Source organism: Xenopus tropicalis, chromosome 10 (assembly GCF_000004195.4).
Source record: "Xenopus tropicalis strain Nigerian chromosome 10, UCB_Xtro_10.0, whole genome shotgun sequence".
Classification (NCBI taxonomy): domain Eukaryota; kingdom Metazoa; phylum Chordata; class Amphibia; order Anura; family Pipidae; genus Xenopus; species Xenopus tropicalis.
The window spans coordinates 49239170-49260838 of record NC_030686.2 but is presented as its reverse complement, the minus strand read 5'-3'; the positions used below and the strand labels follow the sequence as shown (position 1 = coordinate 49260838).

The 21669-nt window shown below is 47.3% G+C and overlaps 2 protein-coding genes across 2 annotated transcripts; both read left to right on the top strand.

The window, feature by feature from the left end:
- The first annotated feature begins 1522 nt into the window (after positions 1–1522).
- On the top strand, positions 1523–6437 carry LOC100497434 (aquaporin-8). The gene is made up of 6 exons (XM_002937020.5): positions 1523–1817; positions 2663–2969; positions 3221–3347; positions 4334–4545; positions 4657–4791; positions 5933–6437. The coding sequence occupies exons 2-6, from the start codon at positions 2707–2709 to the stop codon at positions 5973–5975; spliced, it is 780 nt and encodes a 259-aa protein (XP_002937066.2). The 5' UTR covers positions 1523–1817; positions 2663–2706; the 3' UTR covers positions 5976–6437.
- A 3450-nt stretch (positions 6438–9887) lies between these two features.
- LOC100145541 (cytochrome P450 2C55) lies at positions 9888–21103 on the top strand. The gene is made up of 9 exons (XM_002936999.5): positions 9888–10132; positions 11178–11340; positions 12375–12524; positions 14520–14680; positions 15981–16157; positions 18141–18282; positions 18371–18558; positions 19951–20092; positions 20705–21103. The coding sequence occupies exons 1-9, from the start codon at positions 9971–9973 to the stop codon at positions 20881–20883; spliced, it is 1464 nt and encodes a 487-aa protein (XP_002937045.1). The 5' UTR covers positions 9888–9970; the 3' UTR covers positions 20884–21103.
- Positions 21104–21669: the final 566 nt, after the last annotated feature.

Here is a 21669-nt window from a genome sequence, read left to right as displayed (position 1 = left end):
TTGTACAGAAGCCGCCGGCAATGGCTTGTTGGCGGCACGATGGCGGATGTGTGGCTGGCATGGGATCTGGGCCAACAGTACATCTAGGTGTAATTCACACTATAAGCATGAAATAGCAAAGACAATGGAGAGGGCACCCTGCTCTGGGTGCAAGAGTTGGCAGTTAATGTGGGCTGGGACCGGCCGGACAGAGGGGTGGGGCGCATAGAGCCATAGCAGGGGCCGCAGGGCTCCAGGGAGCGACAGAACCCAGACCTAGGAACAGAGAGGGGCCCCTCGTACCCAAAGCCTCCTGGATAAGCACACAGGTAACAGAACCCCTCTTTCCCATCACTGGGTTCCTTGGCAGGGCACCTTATAATGCACCGCAGCCAACTGGCGCACATTGGATATGGGTTCTAAGGTGCCCCATAAGGCAAAGCAGTGAGTAAGGGGACTTACATTCAGGTTACTGGGACTTTCCCTACAGAAACAGACCTCCCCAAACAGCTACACTTACCTCCTACGTTCCATTGCCTCAGCCCTAACTCCTGTTGCTCCCCTGGGGCAAATTGTACAGTATACATGGTGTAGTGCCCAGGGGGGTGGGGTACAATCCCGATGCTGCCATAGTTTTATGGTATCTCTCTGTACAGGCTATGAGCAAACTTAGGGGGCTGTTCCTGCTGAATTGTGCTTAGTACAGGGGAATCCCTATGCTGCCCCCATAGTTTTATGGTATCTCTCTGTACAGGCTATGAGCAAACTTAGGGGGCTGTTCCTGCTGAATTGTGCTTAGTACAGGGGAATCCCTATGTGCCATAGTTTTATGGTATCTCTCTGTACAGGCTATGAGCAAACTTAGGGGGCTGTTCCTGCTGAATTGTGCTTAGTACAGGGGAATCCCTATGTGCCATAGTTTTATGGTATCTCTCTGTACAGGCTATGGGCAAACTTAGGGGTCTGTTCCTGCTGAATTGTGCTTAGTACAGGGGAATCCCTATGTGCCATAGTTTTATGGGATCTCTCTGTACAGGCTGTGGGTAAGCTTAGGGGGCTGTTCCTGCTGAATTGTGCTTAGTACAGGGGAATCCCTATGTGCCATAGTTTTATGGTATCTCTCTGTACAGGCTATGGGCAAACTTAGGGGGCTGTTCCTGCTGAATTGTGCTTAGTACAGGGGAATCCCTATGTGCCATAGTTTTATGGTATCTCTCTGTACAGTCTATGGGCAAACTTAGGGGGCTGTTCCTGCTGAATTGTGCTTAGTACAGGGGAATCCCTATGTGCCATAGTTTTATGGTATCTCTCTGTACAGGCTATGAGCAAACTTAGGGGGCTGTTCCTGCTGAATTGTGCTTAGTACAGGGGAATCCCTATGCTGCCATAGTTTTATGGTATCTCTCTGTACAGGCTATAGGCAAACTTAGGGGGCTGTTCCTGCTGAATTGTGCTTAGTACAGGGGAATCCCTATGTGCCATAGTTTTATGGTATCTCTCTGTACAGGCTATGGGCAAACTTAGGGGGCTGTTCCTGCTGAATTGTGCTTAGTACAGGGGAATCCCTATGTGCCATAGTTTTATGGTATCTCTCTGTACAGGCTATAGGTAAGCTTAGGGGGCACGTATATAGGAGCACTAGTGAGCATTCTAGCAGCAGGCAGAAAACACATTGAGAAAGAGTCGCTCACTAGCGAGGGGTATGGCCCAGAGTTTATTGCCCCGGGCATACATTACACACGTTACACACACAGTTGGACTATGGGAGGCCGGTAGGGTCCAGAATCCCACTGGTGAGAGTCTCAGTACAGACCCGGGAGCAGTGCAGCAGGGACACAGTAAGTATTCTGTTTGCTTACACTTTCCCTTTAGTTAAAAGAAATATATTTTAATATTTTTCTTTTTATTTAACCTCCTCTTTGAGGTCCAATAGTTTTGACCAGAACCCAACTTTGCTCATAACTAAGTTACAGACACATAACAACCTTGTCCCTTGTAGTATTAAAGGGGAGGTTCACCATCAACTTTTATTATGTTATAGATTGGACAATTATAAGCAACTTTCCAATTGGTCTTCATTATTTATTTTTTATAGTTTTTGAATTATTTTCCTTTCTCTTCTGACTCTTTGCAACTTTCAAATGGGGGTCACTGACCCCGGCAGCCAAACCCTATTGCTCTGTGAGGCTCCAGTTTTATTGTTATTGTTACTTTTTATTCCTTATCTTTCTATTCAGCCCCTCTCCTATTCATATACCAGTCTCTCATTCAAACCACTCCCTGGTTGCTAAGGTAAGTTGCACCCTAGCAACCAGATAACTGCTGAAACTCCAAACTTAAAAACTGCTCATCTTAAATTCAAATAATTAAAAAAACTACAAATATAAAATGAAGACCAATTGCAAATTGTCTCTGATTATTACTCTCTACATATCCTAGTAAAAGTTAACTCAAAGGTGCACAACCCCAATCTCAGGTGTATGTAGCAGGGCAGCTAGGTCTCCCCAAATCTCCCCCTTCAGCCCCTGCGCACCACAGGGGGTCCCTCAGGCAGCAGCCCCACAGTTTGGGAGAAAGTACAGAGGAAAAGTTCCTTGCAGGGTACTTGGGGGTCAATCAGAGCCCAATAGATCCCTGGAATGTTCTAGCAGAGATTTCTATACCATCTCCATTTCCCTCCAAGCCGGGCATAAGTGACTTACTGGGCCGCTAAGAGACACTCCCAATATGGCCAAATATGTCTGTGAGACAGAGCTGCAGAACATGGGCTCCGAGTCCCGGGAAGGACTTGCACCTTTGGAGAAAGAAGAACCTTCGGTGCTGGAGAAGTACATCCAACCCTGTGTAGCAGAACTACTGGGAAGCACTCTCTTCATCTTCCTGGGATGTCTCTCTGTGCTGGTAAACCCTCACAATGCTGGCCCACTCCTCCCGGCTCTGGTCCATGGATTCACTCTGGCATCTGTCATCTCTGTTCTTGGCAACGTCAGGTAAGGCTTCCTATAACTTGTAATGGCACCGATGTGTTTATGGGTCGGTCCCCCCTATTGACGAAGCCCAAAGTTTATGGGTAGATACAAGATGCCTAACAAACACCCCATAGTTGCTCTTTTGCAATTATTCACATACGTAACATGTTTGTAGGCTCAAGTCTTATTTACAATGTTTATTTGTAGTTTTATTAGAAATTTATTTTCTTCAAAACGGAAAACTCTCCAATTAACATCAAATTCTCTTCTAGTGGAGGACATTTCAACCCTGCGGTGACTCTGTCTGTTGTTATTTGTGGCGGCTTGACTCCTATATTGCTGGTGCCTTACTGGGTTTGCCAGTTATCTGGTGGAATGCTGGGCGCTCTCCTGGCCAAGGTAATTTTACTCTTAAAAAAACTGGATATAGCTGGAAGGGTGGCATGCTCCCTACTGATACATTTGGTGGAAATGTTGGGCAAGGTGGCAACAACTGGATAAGATGGAGACAGTAGGGCAAGATGGGTACAGTAGGGCAAGATGGAGACAGTAGGGCAAGATGGAGGCAGTAGGGCAAGATAGAGACAGTAGGGCAAGATGGAGACAGTAGGGCAAGATGAAGACAGTAGGGCAAGATGGAGACAGTAGGGCAAGATAGAGACAGTAGGGCAAAATGGGGACAGTAGGGCAAGATGGAGACAGTAGGGCAAGATGGAGACAGTAGGGCAAGATGGAGACAGTAGGGCAAGATGGAGACAGTAGGGCAAGATGGAGACAGTAGGGCAAGATAGAAACAGTATGGCAAGATGGAGACAGTAGGGCAAGATGGGGACAGTAGGGCAAGATGGAGACAGTAGGGCAAGATGGAGACAGTAGGGCAAGATGGAGACAGCAGGGCAAGATGGAGACAGTAGGGCAAGATGGAGACAGTAGTGCAAGATGGAGACAGTAGTGCAAGATGGAGACAGTAGGGCAAGATGGAGACAGCAGGGCAAGATGGAGACAGCAGGGCAAGTTGGAGACAGCAGGGCAAGATGGAGACAGCAGGGCAAGATGGAGACAGCAGGGCAAGATGGAGACAGCAGGGCAAGATGGGGACAGTAGGGCAAGGTGGAGACAGTAGGGCAAGGTGGAGACAGCAGGGCAAGATGGGGACAGTAGGACAAGATGGAGACAGTAGGACAAGATGGGGACAGTAGGACAAGATGGAGACAGTAGGGCAAGATGGAGACAGTGGGACAAGATGGAGACAGTAGGGCAAGATGAAGACAGTAGGGCAAGATGGAGACAGCAGGGCAAGATGGAGACAGCAGGGCAAGATGGAGACAGCAGGGCAAGATGGAGACAGCAGGGCAAGAGTGATGTCTTCACTGTATTGGTTCTAGGGTCTGGCAGATCACGGGTCGTTCATCAATCACACCGGAGCGGCCTGCATGTTGGGCAGTGGGGATTTAGTGGCCAGAGCGGTCGGTGTGGAAATTGTGCTCAGCTTTCTCCTGATTTTTACTGTGGTGATGGGAGCGGTGGGGGAGCTCAGCAAGACTCCACTTGCCCCTTACTCCATTGCCTTCGTCCTTACTGCTGCAATATTATCTGGGTAAGATACTGTCTAGGGGGCGTAATAAGGTGGCCCCCGCCCTTATGTATAGCCCATAAGGTAATGTCAAGGGAAACCAGGAGATCCAGTGTGACTGTCCTTTCATTGCAGAGGCTCTATATCTGGGTCCTGTCTCAATCCAGCTCGAGCGCTGGGTCCGGCAGTGGTTGCCAATTACTGGGACTACCATTGGGTGTACTGGGTTGGCCCTCTGGCTGGGGCTCTGCTGGTTTCTCTGCTGTACAGGTAAGTAAGAGCGAATGAAACAATGGGATTACAGTACAGGGTGGGTATAAGGTAGGGCCATGGGGTCTGATAATAGTCTTGGTAACAGCTGTAATTACATATAACACTTGCCAGCACCAAACACAAGGATATTAAAGCTGCCGATTTGGGCCCCTGAGTTGGCAGTTATCTACCCCCCCCAGCTTCCTCCATGACAGATAATTGGCCAGATGTGTATCAGCAGGTTTCACAATCGCCAATGAAAGCACTGGGGCCCATTCAGCGAGGCACCCCCCGCGTGGGACAGAAATACTCCTGACCTAGATCTGGGGGAAGCCACAAATGGCCATTCATGCAAAGGGAATATCCGAGCAGCCAGTGCGGGGGGGCAGTGAATGTTACTCAGGGATTCTGCTCTATATATAAGGAGGTTAAATCATTCATTTGAGTAAGCACTGTATACTATAACATACATTAAGGGGGATGTTCACCTTTGAATAAGCATTCAGTATGATGTAGAGAGCGATATTCTGAGATAGTTTGCAATTGGTCTTCATTTTTTATCATTTATGGCTTTTTAACGGTTTCACTTTTTGTTCTCCATTTTGGAGTTTCAGCAGCTATTTGGTTGCTAGGGTCCAAATTACCTTAGCAACCAAGGAGTGGTTTGATTGAGAGGCTGGTATAGCGATAGGGGAGGGGCTGAATAGGAGGAAAAAGTAATACAAAGTAACAATAATAATAAAACTGGAGCCTCACAGAGCAATAGGGTTTGGCTGCCGGGGTCAGCGACCCCCATTTGAAAGCTGAAAAGAATCAGAAGAAGAAGGAAAATAATTCAAAAACAATCACAAATAAATAATGGAGACCAATTGAAAAGTTGCTCAGAATGGGCCATTCTTTAATATAGGTAAAGATGAAGCACCCCTTTAAGCCTAAAACGCACCCAAAACTGACACTACTGATAAAGTACTTAGTGCCCATACACCGCGCCTGCCCCCGACTGGTGGTATTTCCCTTGGCGAGCTGCACCCAATAAGAAAAAAGGATTTTCCAAGCAAATCAGGCCCTTATTACTTACGCCGCACAATGTGATTCTAAAACTAATGGGGGGGATATGCCAGATCTTGGGATAAAAGTGAAATGTTGATGTTTTTTTCAGGTTTATTCTGGCAGGAAGATCCCATAGGCTGTTCCTAAAGTGAGCAGGGACCAATCAGAATCCATATCTGCGCTTATATTCCAGGCTCGGGACCAGCACATCCAACACTGAGAGCTGATTGGCCATTTACCCCTTTCCCAGCTGCCCTGAAACCCCACATCCAGTGTGCAAAAGCAGGGCAATACCTACATTCTGTATCGCTGTTTGCCCCCCATAATCCCCCCTGGGAGGCCTTCCCATGTGTCTGCCCTATACATCAAACCATGGCCGGTCTTATAAACTGCGGGGCCCAACTGAGCCCAATAGGTCCAACTGGCCACGGCCATACCCCCTGCTGTCACCGCAATGGGTTTCACTGCATGGAGACCGTGCCCCCCCTGTTAAGATAAAATGTATGTCTATATGTTTTAGTAAATGTTTACTGGAGAATAAATATATTTTAAACTCTATCAAGTTTTTCTTTAATTCAAATAAAACATATGCCTACCCCCAGGCTGTACTGACATAACCGTGGCATTATGTGGTTTTTAAAAAATGCTCTAGCGTGCTATAAACTAACTGGTGGCTTAATAAATGCCAACTGAAGAGCAGAATTTATTTGGTGTATTTAAGTTACTGCAACAAAAAGAGGTTTCTTGGCCAAGTCACAGAATCCTGCAGCTTTCTGTTGTATCATAAGGATACAGATAGGGATCCTTAATGTTGGGAGTAGGGGAGGTTTCTTTGAAATCAAGATGATCAGACCACCATTATCATTTCTTGGGGGATGTTATTCTATAGGGTTCAGGTGTGGGATCCGTTATCCGAAAGGCCATCTCCCGTAACCAAATAAGGATTTCGGAATGATTCCCTTTTCTCTGTAATCTCTTGATCCCAACTAAGATATAATTACCCCTTATTGGGGGCAGAACAGCCCTATTGGGTTTATTTAATGGTTAAATGATTCCCTTTTCTCTGTAATAATAAAACAGTACCTGTACTTGATCCCAACTAAGATATAATTACCCCTTATTGGGGGCAGAACAGCCCTATTGGGTTTATTTAATGGTTAAATGATTCCCTTTTCTCTGTAATAATAAAACAGTACCTGTACTTGATCCCAACTAAGATATAATTACCCCTTATTGGGGGCAGAACAGCCCTATTGGGTTTATTTAATGGTTAAATGATTCCCTTTTCTCTGTAATAATAAAACAGTACCTGTACTTGATCCCAACTAAGATATAATTACCCCTTATTGGGGCAGAACAGCCCTATTGGGTTTATTTCATGGTTAAATGATTCCCTTTTCTCTGTAATAATAAAACAGTACCTGTACTTGATCCCAACTAAGATATAATTACCCCTTATTGGGGCAGAACAGCCCTATTGGGTTTATTTCATGGTTAAATGATTCCCTTTTCTCTGTAATAATAAAACAGTACCTGTACTTGATCCCAACTAAGATATAATTACCCCTTATTGGGGGCAGAACAGCCCTATTGGGTTTATTTAATGGTTAAATGATTCCCTTTTCTCTGTAATAATAAAACAGTACCTGTACTTGATCCCAACTAAGATATAATTACCCCTTATTAGATGCAAAATAGTCCTAATGGGTTTTGATTTTTTGTAGACTTAAGGTATGAAGATCCAAATTATGGAAAGGCCCCTTATCTGGAAAACCCTTGGTACCGAGCATTCTGAATAACAGGTCCTATACCTGTACTAAAATCTCTATAGAATCTTCACAAAGTGGTTAAAATCTCTTTTGCCTTGTTAGTACCATTGCCAAATGGTGTTCTAATCTTAGCCAACACTGCCTCCTACTGGTAATAATGAGGCACAGCACAGAGGTAAGGAAGGCTTAGTGTATAATTAGCTGCTATAAATCAGCAGACACACAGGGTTTAATATAAAAACATGACGAAGCCACACACATAAGTGTAGGTGCCCCTTGGGTTGCCCCCCCCCCCCCACTATTCTGTGCATGTCAAATAAATACCCTTGGTGCCGTATCCATGTTGCTTTAGAGGTAGAAAGCCTGGGAATGCCTAAGGGGTATCGGCAGTGAATTCCTGGGCAGGGTGTGGGTGAATGGAAAAGCAATTATAAATAGATGCCGTTCTTTTATTAACTGCTGTTTCCTACATGTAACAAGAAGGGGCAAAAAAATCATTCCCATTGCCCTTAGTTCAACCCCTTTGAATGGGAAGTTCACCTTAAAATTAACTTTTAGTATGATGTAGACATTGATATTCTGAGACAATTTGCAGTTGGTCTTCATTTTTTATTTTTGCAGTTTTTCAGTTATTTAGCAGCTATCCAGTTTGGAATTTCAGCAGCTATCCAGTTGCTAGGGGTTTGTTTACCTAAGCAACCAGGCAGTGGTGTGAATGAGAGACTGGAATATGAATAGGGGAGGGGCTAAATAGAAAGATAATGAATCAAAAGTAACAATAACAATAAAACTGGAGCCTCACAGAGCAATAGTTTTTGGCTGCCGGGGTCAGTGACCCCCATTTGAACGCTGGAAAAAGGCGGAAGAGAAAGGCAAAAAACTGAAAAACTATAAAAAAAACATAATAATGAAGACCAATTGTAAAGTTGCTAGAAATGATCTTAATGTTGAACCGCCCCTTTACTAGAGGGTACGTCCATTCCAGGGGTTGTTAAGGCACCCTATGGGAGGGGGCATCAGTCCCGCTTCATAAGACCATCACAATGTAAGGGATCAGTGTGGTTTAAAAAACAACCGCTGTGGGGAATTGTAAGGTCTCTTTCAATATTTCAGATGTTTAGGGGTCCTTAATGTGAGTATTGTGAATATGAGTTTATTCTTTTATGGGGGGGCAAAATCTAGGCTTGGGGGGGGCAAAATGTGGTGCTGCTTAAGGGCATATGTTTCAACTAAAACTCCCTAATTGTGGCTGCTCTTTCTAATAATGGGTTTAAAACATCTTCTCTAAGGTCCCCATACACGGGTTGATTGTAGCTGCCGATATTGGTCCCTTAGACAGATACGGCAGCTTATTTGCCCGTGTATGGGCACTAACGATGGGCCTGCCTGACCAATATCTGCCCTGAAATCGGCCAGATATAGATCGGGCAGGTTAAAACATTTAGTCGGATCGGGGACCGCATTGGCTCATTGATGCGGTCCCCAAACCGGCTGCGCCTATTGCTGTCATTCTAAATCGATCATTTGGCCCTAGGGCCAAATGACCGAATTAGCCTGAATTAGCCCACCTGTAGGTGGGGTTATCGGAATCTTAGCGTGTATGGCCACCTTAAGTGAGCACCTATAGGGAGAAACCCTTCTGTGAGTAGAGAAACTGCTGTTATTTGGCCTGCTCTATACATATAGTATGTAGGGATGCACCGAACCCAGTTTTTTGGGTTTGGCCAAACCCCTGAATCCACCCGATGGATTTGGCTGAATACTGAACCGGAAGGGTTAAAAAAATGTCTCCCCCTAACATTTAACCCTTCCGAATGCTAATTAGCATATACTAATTTAAGCTCATTAGGATTCGGATTCAGTTCAGCCAGGACCATAGATTCGGCCAAAACTGAACCCAAGGCCGAATCCTGGCCGAATACAGAATCCTGGATTGGGTGCATCCCTAATAGCATGTAAGTATTTCCACTCACCCCGGGATGCCTGCCCCCCCAACTGTTCCAGGTCTCCCAGTCTGACTGGTATTGGATGGGCCAGTTAGAAAGAAGAGTTGTTTGGCTTGTTCCAACCAGGAAGCATTCTGCGTTTCCCTCTGGGGGGAGAAAGAGAAATAGCTGTAAGCCAATGCCTCCTCCCTATGTATACAGACTGAGTGCCATACATTGCTCCCCCCCCCCCCCGCAGGTCATTATTAAGGTGCTTTTTCCCTTATCCCAGTTGGAATGGGAGGCTGCTGGGGTGTGTGGCAGTTTAGTTACCCCTCCCACAGGGCCGCTCCCTGGTTATGTGACTGTACATAAAGGGAAGGAGGGACTTTGCTCCATGGGTAGAAGTTGCAGAGAGCAGCCTGGGTTTGGGGGCTGCACAGGGGAAACATCATGATTTCTCTAATCCTCATAGGGGTACTCTCAGCTCTACTCTTAGTCGTCTATTCTACATGGAGGAGAGACTCCCGCTTGCCCCCGGGGCCCACCCCGTGGCCAGTCATTGGCAATATCCATCAAATAGACAAACTGGCTCCTTACGAGACTTTAATGCAGGTAAGTGAATCCCGGGCAGCATTCAGCCATACCTGCCTGTATAGCAAAAGGCTTTGTGTGCACTCTAGTGACTGGCACCTGTGAGTAAGGGGGCGGCACTGGCACCTGTGAGTAAGGGGGCGGCACTGGCACCTGTAAGTAAGGGGGCTACACTGGCACCTGTGAGTAAGGGGGCGACACTGGCACCTGTGAGTAAGGGGGCGACACTGGCACCTGTGAGTAAGGGGGCTACACTGGCACCTGTGAGTAAGGGGGCGACACTGGCACCTGTGAGTAAGGGGGCGACACTGGCACCTGTGAGTAAGGGGGCGACACTGGCACCTGTGAGTAAGGGGGCTACACTGGCACCTGTGAGTAAGGGGGCGACACTGGCACCTGTGAGTAAGGGGGCGACACTGGCACCTGTGAGTAAGGGGGCGACACTGGCACCTGTGAGTAAGGGGGCTACACTGGCACCTGTGAGTAAGGGGGCGACACTGGCACCTGTGAGTAAAGGGGCTACACTGGCACCTGTGGGTAAGGGGGCGACACTGGCACCTGTGAGTAAAGGGGCTACACTGGCACCTGTGGGTAAGGGGGCTACACTGGCACCTGTGGGTAAGGGGGCTACACTGGCACCTGTGAGTAAGGGGGCAACACTGGGGGGACACTGTAGGGAGGGGGTTTCTGTGGATAAGTAAACAGGAAGGTGAGGGGGGACTTGTGGATACATGTGAAGCCCTGCCCTGACTCCCAGGGGGAGGGGGTGTTGTGCTTGTCTCTTTTAGGATCACATATATATATATATAGTAGAGGAGGCTGAAAAAGACACATTGTTCATGTTTAACCTTTTCCAAAAGTTTTCCAAGTGTATTGTATTTTTATAGCTGGGTATTATTTATAGCACCCATGCCAGCTCTGCTCCCTTGCCCACTTCATTGCTACGCAAGATCCACCAATCAGAATCCTGTATGCCCCCTCTGCCGCAGGGCTAACAGGGCTGCAGCACTGCCAGGACTCAGACAGGTTGCCCCAGGGCAAGCTTATCATTGTTGTTGTGTTTCAGTTCGGGGAGAAATATGGACCAGTGTACACCATATACTTTGGCTGGAACCCGGTGGTGGTACTGTATGGATATGACGCGCTGAAAGAGGCCCTTATTGGCCAAGCGGAAGATTTCAGTGGGAGGGCCATTGTGCCGGTGTTTGAGAGGGTGGCTAATCGTAAAGGTACGTTTCCAGCCCGATCTGCCCCTTCTTTCAAAAAGAAACTAATATTGTTATTACTGATGGCAAATAAGTCACATCCCATAGGATAATGCGGTGTTTGCCAATATGGACGCCGCCAGAGAACAGATATCGGATATCGGCCAATCCCTAGATCTAGCAGTCGGATATCGGCCAATCCCTAGATCTAGCAGTCGGATATCGGCCAATCCCTAGATCTAGTGGTCGGATATCAGCCAATCCCTAGATCTAGCAGTCGGATATCGGCCAATCCCTAGATCTAGCAGTCGGATATCGGCCAATCCTTAGATCTAGTGGTCGGATATTGGCCATCCCTAGATCTAGCGGTCGGATACCGGCCAATCCCTAGATCTAGTGGTCGGATATCAGCCAATCCCTAGATCTAGCAGTCGGATATCGGCCAATCCCTAGATCTAGCAGTCGGATATCGGCCAATCCTTAGATCTAGTGGTCGGATATCAGCCAATCCCTAGATCTAGTGGTCGGATATCAGCCAATCCCTAGATCTAGCAGTCGGATATCGGCCAATCCTTAGATCTAGTGGTCGGATATCGGCCAATCCCTAGATCTAGCGGTCAGATATTGGCCATCCCTAGATCTAGCGGTCGGATACCGGCCAATCCCTAGATCTAGAGGACGGATACCGGCCAATCCCTAGATCTAGTGGTCGGATATCAGCCAATCCCTAGATTTAGCGGTCAGATATTGGCCAATCCCTAGATCTAGCGGTCGGATATCAGCCAATCCCTAGATTTAGCGGTCAGATATTGGCCAATACCTAGATCTAGCGGTCGGATATTGGCCATCCCTAGATCTAGCGGTCAGATACCGGCCAATCCCTAGATCTAGTGGTCGGATATCAGCCAATCCCTAGATCTAGCGGTCGGATACCGGCCAATCCCTAGATCTAGCGGTCGGATATCGGCCAATCCCTTAGAGCTAGGAGTCAGAGGCCCATTCTGTGGGTGTGACTGTGCGTGGGTGCAGCTCCTAATGATGGAATGAAATACTTTCAGGGCTGGTGTTCTCTAATGGCGCCCACTGGCAGCAGCAGAGGAGATTCTCGTTGGCCACCCTGCGCAGCTTCGGCATGGGAAAGCGCAGCATCGAGGAGCGGGTGAGGGAGGAGAGCACAAACCTGCTGGAATTCTTTCAGGAAAAGAAAGGTACCGTTACACGCGCCGGCACACAGGGCCTTGATTATATCCCCTACACACTGACCCCTTATTATATCATTGGCTTCACTGTATCCCTCAGTTACATCACTTCAACTGATACCCCCAGCGCCCCCTAGCTGTAGTGCTGTCATATGCACAGACCCCCTACTATACTCACTATCCCACAGGGGCAGCTCCTTCACTGGAAGCCGTAGCACTATAGACTTAATACAGACTCCATCCATTCCCACACGAGAGAGACATCTGAGCAGCACAATGGAATCTCATTATATAAAACGACTGCTCTGTAGGGCTCTAGGCAGCTGTAGGGCTCTAGGCAGCTGTAGGGCTCTAGGCAGCTGTAGGGCTCTAGGCAGCTGTTGGGCTCTAGGCAGCTGTTGGGCTCTAGGCAGCTGTTGGGTTCTAGGCAGCTGTAGGGTTCTGGGCAGCTGTAGGGCTCTGGGCAGCTGTAGGGCTCTAGGCAGCTGTAGGGCTCTAGGCAGCTGTAGGGCTCTAGGCAGCTGTAGGGCTCTAGACAGCTGTTGGGCTCTAGGCAGCTGTTGGGCTCTAGGCAGCTGTTGGGTTCTAGGCAGCTGTAGGGTTCTAGGCAGCTGTAGGGCTCTAGGCAGCTGTAGGGCTCTAGGCAGCTGTAGGGCTCTAAGCAGCTGTAGGGCTCTAGGCAGCTGTAGGGTTCTAGGCAGCTGTAGGGCTCTAGGCAGCTTTTGAGTTCTAGGCAGCTGTAGGGCTCTAGGCAGCTGTTGGGTTCTAGGCAGCTGTAGGGCTCTAGGCAGCTGTAGGGCTCTAGGCAGCTGTTGGGTTCTAGGCAGCTGTAGAGCTCTAGGCAGCTGTTGGGTTCTAGGCAGCTGTTGGGTTCTAGGCAGCTGTAGGGCTCTAGGCAGCTGTTGGGTTCTAGGCAGCTGTAATGCTCTAGGAAGCTGTTGGGTTCTAGGTAGCTGTAGAGCCCTAGGCAGCTGTTGGGTTCTAGGCAGCTGTAATGCTTTAGGAAGCTGTAGGGCTCTAGGCAGCTGTTGGGTTCTAGGCAGCTGTAATGCTCTAGGTAGCTGTAGAGCCCTAGGCAGCTGTTGGGTTCTAGGCAGCTGTAATGCTCTAGGAAGCTGTAGGGCTCTAGGCAGCTGTTGGGTTCTAGGCAGCTGTAATGCTCTAGGAAGCTGTAGGGCTCTAGGCAGCTGTTGCTTGGTTGAAAGCCTGGACAGAATTGTCTGTATGTGACTGTGCTAGGTGGCTTTAATTAATAACATCTATTTAATCAGCCCTGATATGAGGTAATGACCGTGACTGATAGGCTGCTACTAGATGTATGTGACTTTGCCGCAGGTACGCACAAGGAAATGCACGCTGTGCCCTTTGGAAAATGGGTCGCACTGTAGAAGGGGAGACAGAAATAGTCCGATTTGCCTAGTCACAAATCCCTGTAGTGCCACTGGTGCATACATCCAGTATTAATGGGAAAATGACCCTATTTCTCTCACAGCCGTGTGATATAGAATTACATTTTATTCTGTTTATGCTCTGCTGGTGTCTGGGACCTGCTATCCAGAAACCCGTTATACACAAAGCCCTGAAACACAGCCATTTCCCATAGATTCCAATTTTAACAAAATTCTTTATTTCAGATTTGCTTTTACTTCCCAATAAGGGAGTACCTTATCCTATTGGGCTTTCAAATATTTATGTTCTTAGTAATATTAAGGTTGGGTAATCTACTTTCCAGAAAGACCCTTTATCCAGTCCCAGCCATTGCAGATAATAGATGCATTAATGGGTGCTGCAGCTGGTTGATTAATGGCTGCACATAGAATGTGAGACCCGACTGACAGCGCCAGTGATACAGAAGCTGCTGACAGTTACAGGTGACAGTAGGAGCCCATGGGGCATACGACAGAGCTATTTGCCCCTCTGACCCAGTGGCAATCCCAAGGGGGTATTATCACTAGCTCTTTAATGATAAACACCCTCCAACCCTAATGACTGTTCTCTCGTCAGGAAACCCCTTTAATCCGGGCCCTCACATAACAGCGGCCGTCTCTAATGTCATCTGCTCTATTGTGTTCGGGGACCGCTTTGATACAGAAGATGGGACCTTTCAGACCTTACTCAGGATGGTTAATGAGAACATTACGTTCCTGGGCAAACGCGGCTTCCAGGCAAGTCATAGAACATTTTCTTAAGCAAATGTACAGGCGGATATTTTATTGTAACCACTTAGCTACAGAGGATAGCAATATAGGCTTGGCTTTACCTGGACTGGCTACTATGACAGGGCTACCTGGGCTGGCTACTATGGCTTGGCTACCTGGGCTGGCTACTATGATATGGCTACCTGGGCTGGCTACTATGGCTTGGCTACCTGGGCTGGCTACTATGACATGGCTACCTGGGCAAGCTATTATGACATGGCTACCTGGGCTAGCTATTATGACATGGCTACCTGGGCTGGCTATTATGACATGGCTATCTGGGCTGGCTATTATGATATGGCTACCTGGGCTGGCTATTATGACATGGCTACCTGGGCTGGCTATTATGACATGGCTATCTGGGCTGGCTATTATGACATGGCCACCTGGACTGGCTATTATGAAATGGCTACCTGGGCTGGCTACCATGGCTTGGCTACCTGGGCTGGCTACCATTACTTGGCTACCTGGGCTGGCTACCATGGCTTGGCTACCTGGGCTGGCTACCATTACTTGGCTACCTGGGCTGGCTACCATGGCTTGGCTACCTGGGCTGGCTACTATGACATGTCTACTATGACTTGGCTATCTGGGCTGGCCACTTTGGCTTGGCTACCTGGGCTGGCTACTATGACATGGCTACTATGGCTTGGCTACCTGGGCTGGCTACTATGGCTTGGCTACTTGGGCTGGCAATTATGACATGGCTACCTTGGCTGGCTACTATGGCTTGGCTACCTGGGCTGGCAATTATGACATGGCTACCTGGGCTAGCAATTATGACATGGCTACCTGGGCTAGCAATTATGACATGGCTACCTGGGCTAGCAATTATGACATGGCTACCTGGGCTAGCAATTATGACATGGCTACCTGGGCTAGCAATTATGACATGGCTACCTGGGCTAGCCATTTTGACATGGCTATCAAGGCAATGGCTTTCAGACTTCTGCCAGGGCTTCTCAATGTATCCCCTGGCCATTTGCAATTGAATATAAATGTTGAATTAGCCCATTTCTATGACCCTCATCCCTACTGTACAATATGTAGAAAAAGCTCTGAAAAGATCTGAACCCAAAATACTGTACATACATTTACTGTGAGGACTTTTTCAGTTTACATTTATTTTCCATTTTTAGTGATTTCTGTGCAGTTGTAAACTTCTAAAATCAGGGGTTTTTTTTAATAGAAAATGAGTCTGAATGAGTTATTTAGATCAGTTACTTTTTGGGTTTGGATTCCCTGATGGGGACCCGTGTATTTGCAGATGTACAACACATTCCCCGGCATCCTGAAACACCTTCCCGGAGAGCACAACAAGATCTTCCAGAATGTTTCCAAGTTAAAAACGTTCCTCCGGGGGCTCATAGACAATCACACTCTCAGCCGGGACCCTAACTGCCCCCGCGACTTTGTGGATAGTTTCCTGAATAAAATGGATGAGGTAAGGGGCAATCTGCTTATAATGTTGTTATTATGGGCTAGCATGGGCATACGGGGCAACTAATAGCCCTTACCCCTGCCCTGGCACCTTACACAGCTCACAGAACTACTGCATGAACTATTTGTGTTATTAGTAATATGGAACCTTGGAACATTCTTTCTTTAAGTTCTATTAAACACTGTTACAGAAGAATAACAATTATAACAATATTATTGATCAGTTATATTTGTCAGAATAATATACTGCAAACTCAGCTACCTTTATATACACACAAAATTCCTTGATTAATTTTGATATCCTTAGTACATTATCCCTTATCCTAGCCTGCAGCCTTGTGCCTTTATATGGGCACAGAACCCCTCAGTGACTGCTAATATCCTTATCATTTACAGTAGGGGGTACATTATCCCTTATAATACATGAGTGATACTCAGAGTTCCCTGTATAACTCAGCCTGCAGCCTTGTGCCTTTATATGGGCACAGAACCCCTCAGTGACTGCTAATATCCTTATCATTTACAGTAGGGGGTACATTATCCCTTATAATACATGAGTGATACTCAGAGTTCCCTGTATAACTCAGCCTGCAGCCTTGTGCCTTTATATGGGCACAGAACCCCTCAGTGACTGCTAATATCCTTATCATTTACAGTAGGGGGTACATTATCCCTTATAATACATGAGTGATACTCAGAGTTCCCTGTATAACTCAGCCTGCAGCCTTGTGCCTTTATATGGGGGGCACAGAACCCCTCAGTGACTGCTAATATCCTTATCATTTACAGTAGGGGGTACATTATCCCTTATAATACATGAGTGATACTCAGAGTTCCCTGTATAACTCAGCCTGCAGCCTTGTGCCTTTATATGGGGGGCACAGAACCCCTCAGTGACTGCTAATATCCTTATCATTTACAGTAGGGGGTACATTATCCCTTATAATACATGAGTGATACTCAGAGTTCCCTGTATAACTCAGCCTGCAGTCTTGTGCCTTTATATGGGGGGCACAGAACCCCTCAGTGACTGCTAATATCCTTATCATTTACAGTAGGGGGTACATTATCCCTTATAATACATGAGTGATACTCAGAGTTCCCTGTATAACTCAGCCTGCAGCCTTGTGCCTTTATATGGGCACAGAACCCCTCAGTGACTGCTAATATCCTTATCATTTACAGTAGGGGGTACATTATCCCTTATAATACATGAGTGATACTCAGAGTTCCCTGTATAACTCAGCCTGCAGCCTTGTGCCTTTATATGGGGGGCACAGAACCCCTCAGTGACTGCTAATATCCTTATCATTTACAGTAGGGGGTACATTATCCCTTATAATACATGAGTGATACTCAGAGTTCCCTGTATAACTCAGCCTGCAGCCTTGTGCCTTTATATGGGGGGCACAGAGCCCCTCAGCAACTTCTAATATCCTTATCATTTACAGTTGGGGGTACATTATCCCTTATAGCACTATTACAAAGTACCATTCACAAAGTGCCTATAGTTAATAAACTGGGCTCATTCAGACAGACATTTATATATATATTTTATGCCCGGGACCCATTCATAAATCTGCCTTACACTACTCATTCACAGATCTCTCAGCCAATAATACAAAGCTCACATAAATCTGTCTAACCTTACTAAATATAATACAAAGTTATTCACTGAGAAATCTCCAGAGTTTCCAAAAATAATCAACTCATCAATGTCGCTGAGCGCTGAAAAGCCTGCGGGCTCCCGAGGAAGCCTGGGACTGATACTTTTCAATGAAACAAATTGAAGCTGAAAATGAGTTGAGCCTTTTTTCCTAACTGCCAGCTGAAAAGAATATCTGAAGCCAGTACGAGTTTGTTTCAGTAACTTTGTATTTTCTCACTTTCTGAACATGAATCCGTTCCTCTAATGACTCTATGAGATGTATCTGCCCGCACCCAATGAGAATAAGTGCATAGTGTAACCGACACTGATTTCCCGTAGGAGGCCGGTAACCCGGATTCCCACTTTACCATGGAAAGCCTGACCTACACGACCTTCAATCTGTTCATCGCGGGGACGGAGACCACTTCCTCCACCATCCGCTGGGCTCTCAGGTTCATGTTGGCCTACCCCCACATCCAAAGTAAGGGGCTAGCCAATGGCTGCTGCTGAACGTGCCACACACGTAGTAACAACATGGATTGGGTAACATGACTTTGTATGAATTGCAGAGAGAGTCCAGGATGAGATTGACAGCGTTCTGGGACCTGACAAATGCCCTTCCCTTGAGGACCGAGTGAATCTGCCCTATACGGATGCAGTGATCCATGAGGTGCTCCGATACTCCAGTGTTGTACCCAATGGCCTCCCACATGAAGCTCTGTATGACATCAAGTTTAAAGGCTACACTATACCCAAGGTAACCCATGATAGGAGGCTGAGGAACAGGCGCTATACCCCAGCCTACTAACAATATCATATTAGAGAAAATATCTCGCCGGCTCAGTGAGGAGGAATATTCCCTATCACCCCAGGGTTACCAACCCGCCGGTATTTGACCTGCCAGTAAATCACCAGGTAGGGACAGGGCCAGTATATTTGTAATTCCTTATCAATCCTTCCTCTCATATTATATAGCCAGACCCACCCATTTCCCCCACCCACTCCACCCATTTCCCCCACCCGCTCCACCCATTTCCCCCACCCGCTCCACCCATTTCCCCCACCCGCTCCACCCATTTCCCCCACCCGCTCCACCCATTTCCCGCACCCACTCCACCCATTTCCCCGCCATTTTCCTGCCATTTTCCCCACCCATTTCCCCGCCATTTTCCCCACCCACTCCACCCATTTCCCCGCCATTTTCCCCACCCACTCCACCCATTTCCCCGCCATTTTCCCCACCCACTCCACCCATTTCCCCGCCATTTTCCCGCCATTTTCCCCACCCACTCCACCCATTTCCCCGCCCTTTCCCGCCATTTTCCCCACCCACTCCACCCATTACCCCGCCATTTTCCCCACCCACTCCACCCATTTCCCCGCCATTTCCCCCACCCACTCCACCCATTTCCCCGCCATTTTCCCCGCCATTTTCCCCACCCACTCCACCCATTTCCCCGCCATCTTCCCCACCCACTCCACCCATTTCCCCGCCATCTTCCCCACCCACTCCACCCATTTCCCCGCCATCTTCCCCACCCACTCCACCCATTTCCCCGCCATCTTCCCCACCCACTCCACCCATTTCCCCGCCATCTTCCCCACCCACTCCACCCATTTCCCCGCCATTTTCCCCACCCACTCCACCCATTTCCCCGCCATTTTCCCCACCCACTCCACCCATTTCCCCGCCATTTTCCCCACCCACTCCACCCATTTTCCCCACCCACTCCACCCATTTTCCCCACCCACTCCACCCATTTCCCCGCTATTTTCCCGCCATTTTCCCCACCCACTCCACCCATTTCCCCGCCATTTTCCCCACCCACTCCACCCATTTCCCCGCCATTTTCCCGCCATTTTCCCCACCCATTTCCCCCACCCATTCCTGCCTGCTCCCCTAACCCGAAGGCTGGTATAAAAGTAAAAAATAGGTGGCAACCCTAACCACACCATTGCTTATACTGGATTAAATATATAGTATTTTAGTGAATGTATGAGGAAGGCCACTTAGTGCCAGCTCTGGAGAGGCCCTATGGTGACAGGTAAGGTTAATGGCGCACCGGTTGTTTTCACCCATCTGTGTGCAATAAGCCTAAAGGAATGACATGTAGGTAAATACTGATATCCACCAATGTTCTCCTCGAAGGGCACTCAGATCATTACATTCCTCTTCTCGGCACTGAACGACAAGGGATACTGGGATGACCCTGAGCAGTTCAACCCTGAGCGCTTTTTGGATAAAGAGGGCAAGTTTGTGAAGAACGAGGCACATTTACCATTTGGCGCAGGTAAGGAAGAAACACTATTAAAAAACTATTTATTGAACATATACTGTATACTTCTTATATGTGGTTTATATTATCAGTCGGGTTATTGGTTTTAGGAAGGAGAAGTGGTCACCTTGGGTACGCCACTATGGCTATGGGTGTCCCAGTACAACACTATGGCTATGGGTGTCCCAGTACAACACTATGGCTAAGGGTGTCCCAGTACAACACTATGGCTATGGGTGTCCCAGTACAACACTATGGCTATGGGTGTCCCAGTACGCCACTATGGCTATGGGTGTCCCAGTACAACACTATGGCTATGGGTGTCCCAGTACACCACTATGGCTATGGGTGTCCCAGTACAACACTATGGCTATGGGTGTCCCAGTACAACACTATGGCTATGGGTGTCCCAGTACAACACTATGGCTATGGGTGTCCCAGTACAACACTATGGCTATGGGTGTCCCAGTACAACACTATGGCTATGGGTGTCCCAGTACGCCTCTATGGGTGCTCTTCTTTGTGCCTGAGAGTTATGCAGGTTACAACACCTTCAGTAAGTAAAGGAGGGTGCAAACCTCTGTACTACAGGATCTACTCATCGGCTATTGCTTTCTCCCCATCCAGGCAAACGCGCTTGCATCGGGGAAGCTCTGGCAAGGACTGAAATTTTCATATTCTTTGTCAACATCTTGCAAAAGTTCAGTCTGAAGTCTCCTCCTGGGGAAGGGGGACCCATTGAGTTGGCTGGAGGAGGGACGCGCGCACCCAGACCTTTCAACGTATGTGCCGAATGGCGCCTGTGAGAAGGACATGGGGCAGTCGTTTGCTACACTATGCAGGATGCTTATGGTTTTTACTTTTGGAAATTTGGGGAATATTTTTGGAAAAATGTGCGCTGCCTTCTTGTACTTCTTCATTTCTACAGAACTAAATTGTTATTTTGTAATACTGTAAAATGCATATGAGACAAACGTATTATTTTTTTCTTGTATATTGAATATTAAATGTTTTAAATATAAACGACTATGGCCGGCCGGCCAAGCTTGTATATATCTTTGTTCTTAGTACAATTTTGATCAAGGGTGTAGGATAATTACCCCCATAGGGTCAGGAAGGAGTTTAGCTTCATATGGGGATTCCTTTTGATAAGCTGGAAGTTAAGTAGAGTTTACCTAAGAAAATGGCTGAACTTGATGGGCATATGTTACAAAGCAACTACAAGTATGTGTGCAGCACTGCCATAAAGTGTCACAGGGACTACAAAAGAGATTTACTGCGTCACTTGGTTGTTATTTACTTAAATTTTCCTTCTTAATGGCAAATACTTATCCTAGCTTATTTTAATGGCCTCTTTCTACTGTATATAGGGTAGTAGAGACTGATCCTATCCAATATGGTATCTTCCTGGGCTATGATCAAGCTTTCTCTAACTGTACCTATGGCCATTACTGCTGCCACTTTGCCTATGAATAGCTGTTACTGACTAGCCATGCCCACAGTAAAACATCACCGTGCCTTATGGCCTATGGTCACCATGGCCACCATGCTTTATGGTCTATGGTCACCATGCCTTATGGTCTATGGTCACC

What these genes read in the sequence shown, in the direction of transcription:
- LOC100497434 (XM_002937020.5), top strand. Translation starts at nt 2,707, where the DNA reads ATGGCCAAATATGTCTGTGAGACAGAGCTGCAGAACATGGGCTCCGAG. An exon ending in TCTGTTCTTGGCAACGTCAG is followed by an intron (nt 2,970 to 3,220) that starts GTAAGGCTTCCT and finishes ATTCTCTTCTAG; the next exon opens with TGGAGGACATTTCAACCCTG. An exon ending in CTGGTTTCTCTGCTGTACAG is followed by an intron (nt 4,792 to 5,932) that starts GTAAGTAAGAGC and finishes TGTTTTTTTCAG; the next exon opens with GTTTATTCTGGCAGGAAGAT.
- LOC100145541 (XM_002936999.5), top strand. Translation starts at nt 9,971, where the DNA reads ATGATTTCTCTAATCCTCATAGGGGTACTCTCAGCTCTACTCTTAGTC. An exon ending in GAGGGTGGCTAATCGTAAAG is followed by an intron (nt 11,341 to 12,374) that starts GTACGTTTCCAG and finishes AAATACTTTCAG; the next exon opens with GGCTGGTGTTCTCTAATGGC. An exon ending in TGGGCAAACGCGGCTTCCAG is followed by an intron (nt 14,681 to 15,980) that starts GCAAGTCATAGA and finishes GTGTATTTGCAG; the next exon opens with ATGTACAACACATTCCCCGG.